We start from the raw sequence: 16549 nt of genomic DNA, 5'->3' as shown, positions 1-16549 counted from the left end.
AATGTGCGGCTAGAACTTTGCACGGGCTACATTTTGGTGCCGAAATTTTGAAAATCGGACAATATTTAGTGGCACTTTTTCAGTTCCCCGTCATTTGACCTTGACTTTGACCTTGAAGTTTGACCTTGATGAAAATGGTTTTCGATGTGCGGCTAGAACTTTGCACGGGCTACACTTTGGTGCCAAAAATTTTGAAAATCGGACAATATTTACTGGCACTTTTTCAGTTCCCCGTCCTTTGACCTTGAATTTGATCTTAAAGTTTGACCTTGATGAAAATGGTTTTCGATGTGCGGCTAGAACTTTGCAAGCGCTACATTTTGGTGCCAAAATTTTGAAAATCGGACAATATTTAGTGGCACTTTTTCAGTTCCCCGTCCTTTGACTTTGAATTTGACCTTGAAGTTTGACCTTGATGAAAATGGTTTTCAATGTGCGGCTAGAACTTTGCACGGGCTACATTTTGGTGCTAAAATTTTGAAAATCGGACAATATTTAGTGGCACTTTTTCAGTTCCCCGTCATTTGACCTTGACTTTGACCTTGAAGTTTGACCTTGATGAAAATGGTTTTCGATGTGCGGCTAGAACTTTGCACGGGCTACATTTTGGTGCCAAAATTTTGAAAATCGGACAATATTTACTGGCACTTTTTCAGTTCCCCGTCCTTTGACCTTGGATTTGACCTTGAAGTTTGACCTTGATGAAAATGGTTTTCGATGTGCGGCTAGAACTTTGCACGGGCTACATTTTGGTGTAAAAATTTTGAAAATCGGACAATATTTACTGGCTTTTTTTCAGTTCCCCGTCCTTTGACCTTGAATTTGACCTTGAAGTTTGACCTTGATGAAAATGGTTTTCGATGTGCGGCTAGAACTTTGCACGGGCTACATTTTGGTGCCGAAATTTTGAAAATCGGACAATATTTAGTGGCACTTTTTCAGTTCCCCGTCATTTGACCTTGGCTTTGACCTTGAAGTTTGACCTTGATGAAAATGGTTTTCGATGTGCGGCTAGAACTTTGCAAGCGCTACATTTCGGTGCCAAAATTTTGAAAATCGGACAATATTTAGTGGCACTTTTTCAGTTCCCCGTCCTTTGACCTTGAATTTGACCTTGAAGTTTGACCTTGATGAAAATGGTTTTCAATGTGCGGCTAGAACTTTGCACGGGCTACATTTTGGTGCCAAAATTTTGAAAATCGGACAATATTTAGTGTCACTTTTTCAGTTCCCCGTCATTTGACCTTGACTTTGACCTTGAAGTTTGACCTTGATGAAAATGGTTTTCGATGTGCGGCTAGAACTTTGCACGGGCTACTTTTTGGTGCCAAAATTTTGAAAATCGGACAATATTTACTGGCACTTTTTCAGTTCCCCGTCCTTTGACCTTGAATTTGACCTTGAAGTTTGACCTTGATGAAAATGGTTTTCGATGTGCGGCTAGAGCTTTGCACGCGCTACATTTTGGTGCCAAATTTTTGAAAATCGGACAATATTTAGTGTCACTTTTTCGGTTCCCCGTCATTTGACCTTGAATTTGACCTTGAAGGTCAAGGTTTAGGGGAGAATGGGTTCGATTTTCGTGATCCTCATGGTCCAATTGACCTTGGACGAGGTTTTGGCTAAAATCGGTGCTCGTCGCTGAAAAAGTCGCAGGCGACGTAGCATTTTAAAGTTTCCCGTCCTTTGACCTTGAATTTGACCTTGAAGTTTGACCTTGATGAAAATGGTTTTCGATGTGCGGCTAGAACTTTGCACGGGCTACTTTTTGGTGCCAAAATTTTGAAAATCGGACAATATTTACTGGCACTTTTTCAGTTCCCCGTCCTTTGACCTTGAATTTGACCTTGAAGTTTGACCTTGATGAAAATGGTTTTCGATGTGCGGCTAGAACTTTGCACGGGCTACATTTTGGTGCAAAAATTTTGAAAATCGGACAATATTTACTGGCACTTTTTCAGTTCCCCGTCCTTTGACCTTGAATTTGACCTTGAAGTTTGACCTTGATAAAAATGGTTTTCGATGTGCGGCTAGAACTTTGCACGGGCTACATTTTGGTGCCAAAATTTTGAAAATCGGACAATATTTAGTGGCACTTTTTCAGTTCCCCGTCATTTGACCTTGACTTTGACCTTGAAGTTTGACCTTGATGAAAATGGTTTTCGATGTGCGGCTAGAACTTTGCAAGCGCTACATTTTGGTGCCAAAATTTTGAAAATCGGACAATATTTACTGGCACTTTTTCAGTTCCCCGTCCTTTGACCTTGAATTTGACCTTGAAGTTTGACCTTGATGAAAATGGTTTTCAATGACCGGCTAGAACTTTGCACGGGCTACATTTTGGTGCCAAAATTTTGAAAATCGGACAATATTTAGTGGCACTTTTGCAGTTCCCCGTCATTTGACCTTGACTTTGACCTTGAAGTTTGACCTTGATGAAAATGGTTTTCGATGTGCGGCTAGAACTTTGCACGGGCTACATTTTGGTGCCAAAATTTTGAAAATCGGACAATATTTACTGGCACTTTTTCAGTTCCCCGTCCTTTGACCTTGAATTTGACCTTGAAGTTTGACCTTGATGAAAATGGTTTTCGATGTGCGGCTAGAACTTTGCACGGGCTACATTTTGGTGCCAAAATTTTGAAAATCGGACAATATTTACTGGCACTTTTTCAGTTCCCCGTCCTTTGACCTTGAATTTGACCTTGAAGGTCAAGGTTTAGGGGAGAATGGGTTCGATTTTCATGATCCTCATGGTCCAATTGACCTTGAACGAGGTTTTGGCTAAAATCGGTGCTCGTCGCTGGAAAAGTCGCTGGCGACGTCGCCAACTTCACGGACATAGGAAAGACTACGCTCGCTTCGCTTGCTCCGTAATCAACTAATGTCTAAGTATTGCCCTGCTCAAGTCCTTTTTTGCAATAATAGTGAATTACACGTATGTACCTATAGCGGATCGACTTTTAGAAGACGTCAGGCTCGATAGCTCGACACAGTTTCTACTCTCTGGATAAAGTGACTGTTCAGTACTGCTTCGTCGCAGCCTCAGATTCCTTTCACCTCACGAATCGGTACCTCGGATCTTATATCATAGGTGTGGTAGTGTAATCTCTTCTGACCGGTCAAACGGGCACACACACCGTCCAGTCCAGTCAACCTTTCGAGTCCATCCCTGCACGCAGACTGAGGTGGGCAGCGTGAATCCAGGGCTTCAAAGGTGGATGCTCGTCTATGTGCTCCCATTGCGGACTGCGGTCGAATATACCGACACGGCCTTGTCCAGAGCTCCAGAGGAATAACCGTAAACCGTGACGCGTTCAGGCAGAGCCCCCGATGCTGACTGCCCATCCATGGGCACCCGTGGCCGACCCATTTCCAGAGTTCCCCGCAGCCATCGCGTTAGCATTACAAAGGAAGGCTACTGCTGGCGAGCGTCCGAACCCCTCACACACGCTGCTGCGGCTAGAGCTGGGGTGCATCAGTGATTTGCTCCCTCGGTAGAAGCGAAGGAGGGGGGGGGGGCGAGGGGCGGGGAACGGTCAGCAGTCAGCACTCAGCAGTGGCTGCTGATGTCAGCAGCATGGAGTAATGACTCAGCGGTGATCGGTGCACGGTTACAAGTTGGAAATACGTCAAATTCAATACATTATAAATCCAGTCAGTCTGCATAGTGAGAAGTTTAGTACATCGCAGTCACTCTGTGACTTCCTCCCCACTCTGTGATCAATTCTACGAGTATGCATTGCAATGCCCGAGGGAGATGTAAATATAGCGAAGTCAAAAAGTATTTACGACCACCATCAAAGGTTTGCCATTCGAGCTCGCCCCTGAGGCGCATGTTAGGAAGATGATGGATCTCAACAGGTCGACTGCTGCCTGGTGCAGAACCATCCAGGGACGTTAGTGGATATAAGGGGACGAATCATATCTCCGTTAACTATAATGTGATGTGCAAATAGGCGAATCACTTGAACCCACGCACAGGACACACAGGGGAGGGTGTGCATAATGGGGAGGGGGGGCATATCCGCTTTCAGGACTCGACGGCATGACTCCCGCTTTGAGAGTGCATGGAAGAAATGAACATCAACAACCACTTTTCGGTTAACACTCTTCAGTCCCATTCAGATCGTCAGTGGTTGTGCCTGTCACAGACAGTCACAATCGAGGAAGTTGCAGCTGGCAGGCCGCGGCAGCAGGTCAAATAAGATTCCGGGAAATATGGAATTGACAGTCGATGTTGCTAGAGCGAAGTGCTGAAATACGTCGGTTCAAGAGTTCACCCGACTACTGACCAGTGACAACGCAACTGCTCCAGCATCAGTCACTTTAGTGGCATGGTAAAACATGCTACATTAGCTTTTACACATACAAAATTTGGGCGGTTTGGCATACGCAAATTACCAAACCGCCCAATCCACCGTCATATTCCGCAAACAGGGGCGAAGGTCGCGTTCTGTATTTCAAGAAGGAGAAACATCAGCTGCTGGGCCGGGGTGGCCGGCCCCGACACTGCTGGCCAGACGCGACAGACACGCACCAAGGGCACCGCTCCTACCTAAAACGGGACAGAAGAACGCCGGGCCCGCGCGGCGCCGCCTCGAAACCAGTGCGTAAAACAGGGGGGGGGGGGCGTTATTAATATCAAATAATAAAAGAGTTCATAGGGATGGCGCGCGCCACAGAAATAGAAGGCAACGTCTCTGCGAACTCACTAACGGCCTGCAGCAGTGTACAAAACATAAGAGATCTCGGGAGGGGTGCGCGGCTCGCCTGCCTCTGAACAGAACTGTGCACGCAGCGCGCGCTCCGGCAGCGGCGGCGCGCTCGCTCCCCCGCGGGGCTGGGGCGACCCACCCGACTCCCCGCGGGCCGGCCGCGCGGCGCTCGCCGACACCCGAGCAACATATCCGCGGCGCCCCGGCCGCAGACCAACTCCTAATTGTCGCGCAGACGTCGACCACTTGTACGAATCCGGGCCGCGCGCGGTGCGTCGCGCCGCGGCCCATCGTCCACATTCACCAAACATGGCTCCCGCTCGTACACCAAACACTCACACTCCCGAGTTCACAAACTCGCACACTCCCGAGTTCACTCACTCTCAAACACCCGTGCAGGCATCGAGGCAGCTCGCACACGCCCAGGAGACGATTCGACCTCCGCCGCCGCCCGTCAGGGACCTTAAGTATACAAAAATATGCGCGCCCATCGCGCCACCGTCCGCCGCACAAGCCCGCCTCGGGAGCCGCTTTGTACAGTGTCCATGTGCCACAACGGAGAGGACAAACTAGCGGCCGCCGCAGACGCATGACGCGCGCGTGTGAAAACTGTGCGCTCTCCCGCTTATGGCAGCGTCGGTAATCATGTCTAGATGAAACGAGTTCGATTGCGAGGCTGGTTCACTGCGTGCTTGATTCTGCGAATGTCGCATCGAACGCCAATGGGTTGCAGCGCGCGTCTCGGCTGCCTTTTCGGCTCGTACACACTACGAAGCTCTCAGTCCTACCCAGACGGCCCGCGCGTCGCGGTGGCACGTACCGCACTCGAGGAACGTCTCCGTATGGCGGCCGACGGTAAGATTTGTACACCACTTAGTGGCTAACGGCGGCGGAGGTTAGCGGAGGGCGGCGGCGGTGGCGGCGGCGGCCGGCCGCTCACGAGGCCTCCAGCCGTGGCCGTTTGGCACTGGGCAGCTGGTCGGGGTCCCGGTGCTCGCCGGCGTCCGGCGGCGGCGACTGCTGGCCGCGCGGCGGCGAGCGCGCCACCTCCGCGGCCGGCGGCGGCTGCTGCTGGTCCGCCGGCGAGCCGGCCGGCTGGTCGGCCGCGGCCGCTGACGACAGCTCCTCCTGCTCTGCCGGAGCGTCCTGTGAACTCACAGCGTCCGAGCACGCAGCCGGTTCCGCGGCCGCGCTGGGCTCGGACGCAGTCACTGGCGCCGTCTCCCGTTCCTGAGGAGTGCTCTCCTGCTGCACGGGATCCTCTGCTTCCTGATGTGTCTGCGCTGACTCCTGTGCATCCACAGCGGTCTCCTGGTGGGACAACGCTGTCTCGGTCTGCGCCATCGCTACCTCCCCGTTCTGTTTGGCAGTTGCTCCCTTCTCATCCTCTGACACAACCTCCGCAGGCTTCGTCACCGATTCTTCTGTGACAGCCGGCGTCTCCTGAGCGGCAACTGAATCATCCTGGTCCACTGGCTTCCTGTCCTGCCCCGTCTCCGCACAGTTTTGGTCCGTCGCTACGCAGTCCCCCGTAGATGCCGCCACCTCTGTTCTGTCCGCCGGTGCCGACGCCGAAACATCCGCCTCGCACTGCGGTGTCGCCTCTGTCGCCACTGACGCTGCCTCTTGTGTCGTCTCTACCGCACCGGCTTTCGCCACAGACCCGACCACCACCGGCGGTGTCGATTCTGTCGCGGCTGGCGCCTCTTCCGCCTTGACCACGGCGCTGTCCGCTGTCTCCGCGGTCGCCGCCGGCTCTGCGGCCGTCGAATCAGACGTGGCAGTGACCTGGGTCTGCGGCTGGTCGGGGTCGATGGCGACGGTCGTGACGGGGGCGGAGGCAGCGGCGGCAGCGCTCGGGGAGACGGGGGAGTTGGTGGTGGCCGCTGCCACCAGAGAGGAGATGAGCAGAGGACTGATGGCGGCGCCCTCTTCTTCCTCCTCGTCAGAGTCGGCGTCGTAGTCCACCAGGCCCACCTGAGGGAGGCGGGTCGGTGGTCAGCGACGGGCCGTGACATAGCTCAGAGGGGTGAGTTTGCTGCAAACATGGCTGTGTAGGAGGATGTCACACACGACAAATTAGTAGCTGGGTTGGTGTTAAACAATGGCTTTTAATATACTTTACCAGTAAAACGCCTTTTGGGCGACCAACGGAGCGAGCGAGAGGATGGGCCTTGCACGTGCGAAATTGCGAGGGGGTACCTCCAACTAACTTGTGCACTGCACCCTACTAACCGGTCTTTAGCGATGTGCCAAATTTCAGCGCAATCGGCCTAGCCGTTCTCGAGATCTGGAAGCGGCACACTGCACGTGCGCACGTGCAAGCGGGGTCCAAACTGACTTTTGCACGGCACCCTACTAACTGGTCCCCAACCGTGTGCCAAATTTGAGCGCTATCGGCCCAGCCGTTCTCGAGATCTGGGAGCGCCCCCTGCACGTGCGCACGTGCTGTAGCACCCCAACCTTAACACATGCAGATGAATTATCTGATGGAGACCTAACTGTGTACCGAGTTTCAATTCAATCGGCCCAACCGTTGTGCCGTTATTGAGGTTGCAATTTTGGGGGTTCTTAAAAAATGTCCAACTTTACCACGCGCCACGTGCGGTGGTTGGCAAGAACGCATGGTGGCCATCACACCACAGAACTTTTACGTCCAAGTGACATTCAGTAAAGAAGACCGCTTGTCAATCGGATGTCCCGTTCCTAAGATATTAGCTTTTGAAGAGCGTCCCCACGGCCGGCCGGCCGGCCGGCCGCTCATACTCAGGATTTTCCCTTAATTCAGTATGAGGCTCCGCTCGCTTCGCTCGCTCCGTAACTAGGTGGCTGAGCTCTGAAGATTGAAAAGGCAATATTTACAGACATTAGCGTCTCAAAAATAAGTACGCTTCCCCTAAACAAATCGCCGCCGAAATACTTATTTCAAGCCAAAAGGTGTACATATCTCCCCGTCCTGCACCGTCGAAACGTCGCATCGTCCAAAAATTACGAACATCGCACTGATAATCGCTCCTACCAATTGCAATCCCAAATCACCCGTACCTCACCTCCGAACCCCTCTCACCTTTTTCACCAGACAGACGCCGTCGGTAGCGGCGCCGGCGCCGGCGGCAGCAGCGGCAGGGGCGGCGGCCGGGGTCGGTGACGTGGTCGGGGAGGCTGTGGGGGAGGCATTGGGCGATCCAGCGGTCGGCGCAGAGTCCACCAGACCCAGCTTGGCGGCGGCTGCCGCCCCGTTCACGCCACCACACGCCGGCTCGGCGGACGCTGCCGTTTTCTCGACGCACAGGTCGCCGCCGGAGGGAGAGAAGAGCTTGCTGCGGCCCTCGATCATTTTACCTAAGCACGTGAAATACATGTTAATATGACGCAGAAACAGTTAAGCTTGTTTACAGTGTAAGACGTGCTAAACAAAACCAGCGTAAGTGGCGGGGACAACAGAGCGCAACAGACGGCATAGAAAAGACGTCCAATCGGGCCAGACGAAAATCAAATGACACACCACAGAAACTACTCCAGCCGAACTCCCCACTCACTGAGCTCACCATCTCACTACCTATTACAGTCGAGCTCACCACTCACTCTCACTCTCTCACTCGCTACTTTTACACACGAGCCCCCCATCCCGCGGCTCACCGATCTGTTCGAGGTCGGAGACAGCGGCGGCGGAGCCGTGCAGACCGTGTAGACCGGCCACCGGAGCCGGCTCGCCGCCATCCTCGTAGTCGTCCTCATCATTGAACCACATCTCCTCGTCCTCGTCGAGCTGGCGCGGGTCGCGGCGGTAGCGCGTCGTGCCGCGCAGGATAGACGGCACGCTGGCGGTGGGTGGGGTGGGGAGACAGTCAGGGCACCGCGCAGCCGCCTCGCGCCATCACCATAGGGACGAGACGAAAGGTAGGGCTGAGTACGGAGTACTCGGAGAGATTGGTATTGATTGCAGATGGAGATAGCTCCATAACATCCATTGAATATAAAACACCGCAGAGTTACACAAAATTTCTTAACTGCATAGTAAACGAGAAAGTGGGTGTAATTATGAATAATTATTCATCAAAGTTATGCCAATCTATACCAAAGATATTTAACATTAAGATCATATTCTGCACAGCTATGCATCAGAGCCGAAGTCTGAATCTAGTTCCAAATTAACCATACACTCCCTATAGGTTACCAAAATACTTCTCTTCTCGCTACTCCCCTCCCCAGCTCTGAGACAGCCCCCAGTACCAGACGTGATCAGTCGTACCTCTCTAGAGCAGCGGTGCGCTGCTGCAGCCGGTCCTGCTGCTGCTCGTACCGCTGCTTCAGGTTGCGGAACGTCTGCACGTACGTCACGTCCAGCAGCTTGTCTCCGAACGTCTCCACGATGTAGGCCAGCAGCATCTTGATGTCCTCCTGAGGACGGCAGGGGAGGGGGAGAGGTGGTGGTTAGAACTCTGAGCGGGAGATGTACCGAGGAAGCCGGGTTACGTGTACTGCGGGGAAGGAGACACCGGCAGACACGATTGATTAGTACGCAAAACCCGAAACAGACTGAAGCACGCTGAGTGGCACCATCTTTGATTGTTTTATATTATGACTTCATCCCTCATTGGGTGTGTGGCTGTGGATAATTCAATGAATAAACTTAATTAAACCAAGAATGTGAGCCTAATCCGAAATACAGCACATGTGACCACTGGCGGAATCTAAGCCTGGCGAAGAAATGGCATAGATAGAAATCTAATCTCAGATGGTCGATAAAAGTGATAACTATTCCAATTTTGCATCCGCCAAAATAATGAAGCCATTAACTCCAAAATGAGTAACACGAGATCGCACACGTTCTCCCTATGAACGAACGAAATGGAGCCAACAAAACGTCCGGTCTAGGCTACTCATTACATTTCTATCTAGTTTTAGAAGTAACTCCGCAGCCCCGACTGACCGTCTTGATAAACTCGAAGAGTTCGATGACGGCTGAGTCCAGGAGGTTGTAGCGACCCTGATTGTTGAAGAACGCTTCCACGACGGGCGCGAACAGGTTGTTCTTGACGATGTGTCTGTTGTAGTTGTCGTCCTTCAGCGCGACCATCTTGCGCAAGAACCGGAGAGCGTCTGTGGCGAAAGACGAAAACAGACTAATGGTAACGAGTAAAATACGTCCGAAGGTGCTCATTCAGTATAAATGCGCTAACAAATACAGACCAATGCTTATTCAGACGCATGTTTGAAACTGCAGGTGGTTCGTACATCACATCCAAATAACAGAAAATAAGTGACATGAAACAGCATTTAGTCACCAATAGATATGATCCTCATGAACAAACCTCGGCTCTTCATAGCAACAAAACACAAAGCAGAACACTCTGTCAACAATGTGATACGCCCCATCAACGATTTTCTTCACTCCGACTTCGATCTAATGTGTTCTGTGTACAGCAAACCAGCTGAAACCATCCACCACGCCGCCTGCGCCACTCACCGAGCGCCAGGTACTTGTGTTTGCTCTTCATCAGCACCAGGATGCGCACGACGATGTCCTTGTTCATGATGTAGTTTTTGGCGTGGAAGGTGTGGTGCTCGACGCAGAAGGACAGCAGCTCAAGCACCAGGTTCAGTAGCTGCACCGTGGCCGGGTCGTCGTGCAGCAGGTCCTTGTTGGTCGTGTTGTTAATCAGCGGCTCTGCGGGAGTGGAAACGACGCGCCGAGGTTAGGAAAACTCATAAATGAGCGGCTGATAGGCGCAGCTTCACACATGAAAAACAAACCATCGGAATCGACACCATCCCGCAATTTACAAAACTCAAAATCCATTAACTTTTTACAAATACCTGCGAACATTGAAAATGCCTAATAAAGGTACAGCCAAAAGTCATCCGTATCTCACATTATTCCAAGGTCATCGACCCAAATGCCAGTAAAACCACAAATAATTTGGCACTAAACGTCCATCACAGTATAAATCCCTCACTACCTTTCCCTTCAAACCTCAGCACCATTTTTTTCCAACCCATGCACCTACCGACGAGGCAGTGCATGCAGCGTTTGTAGAAGAAGGCGAAGAACTCTGTCTTCTCGGAGCGGTTCAGCGCGGCCATCATGTTGTCAGGGTCGATGAGGATGCGTATGATGCCGGAGAGCTGAACGGCCGAGCCCACTTCGGGGTCCCGGTCACACACCATCTGATCTACCAGGAGGTTCATTAACAGCTGGTCCTGTGAGAGGGAGGGGGAGGGGTCAGCCCACCTCGGGGTCCCGGTCACACACCATCTGATCTACCAGGAGGTTCATCAACAGCTGGTCCTGTAAGAACGAGAGGGGAGACTCATTGATGGGAGATGGGTCAGTGTAAACCTGCTAGCGGATTAAATACAATTTAGCCAAGCAAATCATCAGCAGCTGGTCTTATGCCAGGCGAAAGCTGCGGTTCCAGGTGTCCAAATACTGATAAACGGCAAACCTTTTGTGACAGCCAATCTCCGCCCAACCCGGCCAGGGGACCATCGCGACCACCCTCCTCTTGCTGCTGAATATGTCCCTCAACTCACGTCGTCACAAGTCTCGGCCTGCTGCAGCATGTGCTCCCGCACCATGGACGGCACCGTCTCCACAATGTACATGAGGATGTCGATGCAGGCCGACTTGATGACCTGTCCGGGCTGGGAGAGCGGGCCGGCGTCCACCGTCAGTGTCGTCTCCAGGGCCTGCAGCACGCCCAGCGACAGCAGCGTCTGTAACAGACGGGGGAACAGGGTCAGACACTGAGACACGACGCCCAGTGACAGCAGGGTCTGTAACAGACTGGGACACGATGAACACTCAGTGACAACAGCGTCTGTAACAGACAGAGGAACAGGGTCAAAGGCTGAAACACGATATCAAGTGACAACAGCGTCTATAACAGACGGGGGCACATGGTTAGAGACTGAGAAACACCGTGGGGACATCCCGTGACTGCAGCGTCTGTAGCAGACAGAGGAATGTGGTCAGACGCTAAGGCACAAAGTGCCAGCACGCTTGGCAAAAGGTGGGGGGAACACGACCACTGGCCAGCCGGTATGACAACGCGGGGGCACCCAGTGACAACAGCGGCTGCGTACATGGATAGATTACCAGCCGCAGAGAGACATTGGGAACTTGAGACAGTCTAAAAAATGTGTCTCAGCAATAAGACTTCATGTATCTTCCTGCATACCCCGTACTTGCATGGAGATTACAGGTTGACAGATACAATAATTTAGATGCGACCCCATAATTGAACGATTTACGTGATACCATATAAGTAAGTTTGAAATCGCCACAACCGCGCGCCCACCTTGAAGAATGTCTCCTTGCTCTGTGGCTGCAGCGTTTGTGAGAACGAACAGAACTCCTTTAAGAACATCACCAGGTCTCTCCGCTTGGTGATCGGCGTCTTCTCGTCGCTCAACAGCGCGAAAAACTCTGTCAGGAACTTCTCGTCATCCTGCAAACGAGAGTGAACAGGGTGGGTTAACGCACGTTGGGCAATAGTCAGGTGGTCGCTTGGACATGCGACTATACTCAGCGGGTCAAGGACATTTCCACGAGCTGCTGCCAATGAAGGTGAGCACGCGCATATTCAGCCATTTGGAGCCGGGACTACACACATGAATGACTGGCTGAACAAAAGGTCCGCGAATTTCAGTAGTAAACCCCGCTTGCTTGCTGAAGCACACCCAGGGGTAAGTAAATCATTTTTAGCACTTTGATAGAATCAAGAGACGTACAGAGAACATAATCTCGTCCAGTTAGCTCGTTTGTAATTGCCTACCGAAATCTAGTTTGTTGAAGAATATAAAGCTAGTTTTAGTTAGCTCACCTGTAATTGCCTAACGATATCTAATTTGTTGAAGAATATAAAGCTGGACAAGGTGGAGAGGACGTTGTCCTCGAGCACGGACGGCGTCGGCAGCACGATGTCCTGGATGTACTGCACGCGGTACGTCTGGTGGATCTTGGCCAACAGCTCGCTGTTGCGAATGGGCAGAACCTGCAGCGCACAGTGTGTGAATGTGCCGTCATAGTCTATCATACAGTTCATCCGTCACAGTTTCCATGGCGCAGGATGGCGGGGAGGAGATAAACACATTCAAACTGGATATATACCGGACGGATTGGTGTTTTGAGTTCGGGAAGAACTGATTCCTGCGTTGACACAAACTTACCAGTAGGTAGATCAAACTAAAGAATGAGACAATGTTGACTTCAGACACTTGTACAATAACTTTGAACAATGTCGTACGGATACACATACACAGTGTGGCCAAATTGGTGATGTTGCGGGGAAAGTCACCCCCAATGAAAAGTATAATGACATCCTCAGAAATTTTAAAATTACATCATCACGACGTTTTTGTTGTGAAAGCATACCTAGTGTAGGAATACAGATTAAAAATGTTCCTATGTACGATTCGCACCGTCATACTCGTGCTGTCGCGCCTGCAATGTTGTTGTTTTTTTTTACATCTTTAATGACAATATTTGGAGTTTTTCTCTTTCCACCAGAGCTTGACGTCAGGCATAGTTTTCCACTTTACTTGTAAAAACTGCACCTAAAATGAGGCTGAAGACGATTTTTTTTTTTTTTGAAAATAGTGACATCCTCATACGACTTTTTTATACATCCTCCCCCTAACGCTAAACCAATTTGGCCACACTGCACATACACGGCGCCACGGATGGCGGCGGCAACGGGAAACTCATGTCAATGTGTCAACAAACGCCCCCACTCTCACACCCGGGGGCGCAAGTGCGACGCGGCGCCCGGTGGACACGTCACAAGTGAAACATTACAACATTGCTACATGGTCTCAAGATGGTGACCGTCTTCAAACACAACCAGATGCAAAACGGGACAAGCCGCTCACGTGATCATCACAAATCACAATGCATCCCGAGCACTCATATCCTGAAAGCTCTCATTTACCGATCACCCGTCAGGCAGCCATGATAATGTCATCAACCGGTTTGCGATTAGATTCGGTATCGGTTGGGTTTCCCGCGCGGTCCGCCCGGCCCGGAGCGGTCGTCGTCCGTCGGTCCGTCCGTACCTGTTTGAAGTTGGCCATCTGCCTCAGGTACTCTCTGTGCCGCGTGGGAACCGGGTTGGCAGGGTCGTACTCCAGGCAGCCGACCACGTCGAAAATGACGTCAACTGGGGCAGAGAGGAGGGCGGCGATGACGTCAGAGGGGGTTCGATTACCGCGGCTGATGACGTGAGCGGAATAACTGAGACAGTTAGTCCGACTAACTTCGGTTGTAATGAATTGGTCTTCATCGACCCATCTGGCAGAGAGACGCATGGATCACCTCTGCTGGAATCGGTATCTTCCTTTCGTCAACAGGGTTAGTAGAGAAATCGTGTGACGCTTACCATGCTACGTGTAAGTATCACTTCCTTGACGGACAAAGAAAAAAGTGAATTGAAAAAAAAATAAAAACAATACAACATAACAGCTTTCGTCTAATTGGAATGGTATTGATTTGACTGAAATGATATCGAAGAAAACTTAACTGAACGAAAAAGAACATAAGCCCGATAGAATAAAAACAATATATTTATCACACGTCTCCCCGAGTACTGACTTTTAAACATGGATTCGATGAGGGCGTTCTTGTTGAGCTGGAACAGGTTGATGATGATGTCGTGCAGGTGGTGCAGGCCGGCAGTGTTCTCCAGGTCCTCGCACATCTGAAACATGCGCATCAGCTTGGGGATGTAGTTGTCGGCCTCCACGGCCAGGGTCAGCTTCTCCCGCTTGATGGCAGAGTGCAGACAGCTGTTGATGAGCTGAAAACGGCCAGAGGTGCGACGTTAGACAGCGCTACGACAGCGACGTTAGACAGGGACAGTGGTCAGTCGTGGAGAAACCGCACACAGCCAGCGCCGTACGAATCGACAGCCACCATGACAGCCGGTTAAGGGTCTAAATGGTAGATGAAGTTCATGACAGAATGCTAACTGAATGAATCTACCTACTGACTGACGCAAATATTATTACGGATCATAAAATTAAAACAGGGCTTCAGTTGTCCCTCAGTACCAAACACCCACACTGCCGACCAGGCGCCCGGTTCGTCACCTCTGAGATCTCCTCGAGCCGGGCCATCTCGGCGGCCGGCAGCTCGATGCTCGGAACGGTGTCTGACATGTCGTCAAACCGTTCATCTTCGCTCTCCTCCACCGCTTCATGGGTGATCTCCACGGACGGGTCGCGGCCCTGCACCTGTGGCACGGGGCGGCACGGGCGTCAGACGCGGCTCAGCGGGCATACAGAGGCAGATCGGAGCCGGGGTAGCATGGAAACATTTAGGTGAGGACTTCTGGATAGTACAAGATGAAACTGGATATGAACGTGCTTGACGTTGTATTGCTAAAGTTAAAGTTGAGATGTTTATAAATAGCATCGCTCATTGAAGGAGATATCATGGCTTCAACAACATACCAAACTTCAAAGTTGAAGAAACTGGAGCAAAGTAACGCGTCGACAAAGCGAAGTCCATTGTTTTCCAATTTACTGTCTCCGTTTTCGTCGTACCTGGCAGATTTTCTCCCAGATCTCATCGCAGCCGGCGCGCTCCTGGAAGCTGAGCGCGAGGTCGAAGTTGTCGCCTTCCGACCACACGATCAGCGTCTCCTGCTGCTTTTGGTAGATTGTCTCCGGCTGTATCTTACTCTCGAGGAGAACGCTGCCGTCCGCCTCTGCCTTTACCAGCAGCGACACTCCTGGGGGGCAAAGACCGACAATCACCACCCGGGGCCGCAGGCTGCCACAGCTTAACACTCATTGCACTCTAAGACGCATCGAAGGTGATAGAAGTGAAGTAATGACAAAAAACGATGAAGATAAAACAATTTGTATAGCCATTACGCCCATTACATTCGCCGGTATAGACGATACGGGCAGTGGGATCTTGGGGAACTGCCAGTCAGAAAAGTTACTACCTAACAAGTTACATGATTCGTTCGTACATAGGTGTCGATTTCCGCCGGGTTGGGGGTGCCCAAGCTCTAAATTCCCCGCCGGCTCGGCTGGCTTGGCTTTGCAGCCCCAACAGACGGTGCGGATCAAGGTCACCGCTAAGGCGGCGGCGAATTTGCTGCGCCCGGGCACGCTCAACTCGGTGAATATCGACACCCATGCGTTCGTACACACATCAGCTCATCTCGCTGCCCCCGTCACCATTCCTCCCCGCCCCCGGCGTCACCTCCGCACCCTCACCTTGCAGTTTTTCCACATAGGAGGACGTGACGTGGCCGGTGCCGCGGTCGTCCCACTGTCGCTCGGCGTTGAGCGCGTACAGCTTCACCCGCCGCCTGGTGCTTTGGTCCCCCATTCCGGCCGGCTGACTGTCGTGTCAGCTCATCGCCCGATCACCGGCACACAGACAGAGGCCAGCGCGAGCCCGGCCGGCGCGGCGGCGAGCCGACCCGACTCTGCCGTGGGCACACACCGGCGTTGGCGCCGTGCGGCGGGCAACGAGCGTCCGGGTGGGCGGCGGCTCGGGCTGGTGCCTGAGGAACACGGGACAGCAGTCGTTAGATGAGGTCCGACATGAAGAACGGCAGTCCACGCGGCTAGTCCCAGCTGGCTCACAGCGGGAGCGAATCACCAAACACCTTATTAGTATTTCGGGGTGTTTGGCATTATAATCAACATCTTATGTATTAATGTATTTATATACTGAGATGGAAATATGAATCCATTATATGCTACCCGATTTTTACACTAAAACTGTTTTGTAAAATGAGCCTGAAAGTCTAATGCCCGGTCTTGCTATTCAAGTTTTCCGTGATAAATGACGAAACTTCAGCAGGCCA

At 51.7% G+C, this 16549-nt stretch overlaps 1 protein-coding gene across 1 annotated transcript; it reads right to left on the bottom strand.

Annotated features, from left to right (window-relative positions):
- Nucleotides 1-4444: 4444 nt before the first annotated feature.
- On the bottom strand, nucleotides 4445-16250 carry LOC122375384 (serine/threonine-protein phosphatase 4 regulatory subunit 3-like). Its single transcript, XM_043354738.1, has 15 exons — nucleotides 15951-16250; nucleotides 15267-15454; nucleotides 14811-14954; nucleotides 14314-14518; nucleotides 13779-13882; nucleotides 12548-12718; nucleotides 12023-12172; nucleotides 11256-11438; nucleotides 10730-10922; nucleotides 10189-10389; nucleotides 9652-9821; nucleotides 8971-9119; nucleotides 8358-8539; nucleotides 7786-8060; nucleotides 4445-6695 (listed from the first exon to the last, which is right to left on the bottom strand). Exons 1-15 carry the CDS (start codon nucleotides 16063-16065, stop codon nucleotides 5655-5657), a joined length of 3471 nt encoding a protein of 1156 aa, XP_043210673.1. The 5' UTR covers nucleotides 16066-16250; the 3' UTR covers nucleotides 4445-5654.
- Between the last annotated feature and the right edge of the window lie 299 nt (nucleotides 16251-16549).

This window comes from Amphibalanus amphitrite, unplaced genomic scaffold, assembly GCF_019059575.1.
Source record: "Amphibalanus amphitrite isolate SeventyFive unplaced genomic scaffold, NRLGWU_Aamphi_draft 001829F_arrow, whole genome shotgun sequence".
NCBI lineage: Eukaryota > Metazoa > Arthropoda > Thecostraca > Balanomorpha > Balanidae > Amphibalanus > Amphibalanus amphitrite.
The sequence above is the reverse complement of the archived record's forward strand: the minus strand, read 5'-3'. Positions and strand labels throughout refer to the sequence as shown.

Coding starts and splice junctions, on each gene's coding strand:
- LOC122375384 (XM_043354738.1), bottom strand. CDS start 16,065: ATGGGGGACCAAAGCACCAGGCGGCGGGTGAAGCTGTACGCGCTCAAC. Junction 15,455..15,950: donor CTATGTGGAAAAACTGCAAG/GTGAGGGTGCGG, acceptor TTTGCCCCCCAG/GAGTGTCGCTGCTGGTAAAG. Junction 14,955..15,266: donor TCTGGGAGAAAATCTGCCAG/GTACGACGAAAA, acceptor CCCGTGCCACAG/GTGCAGGGCCGCGACCCGTC.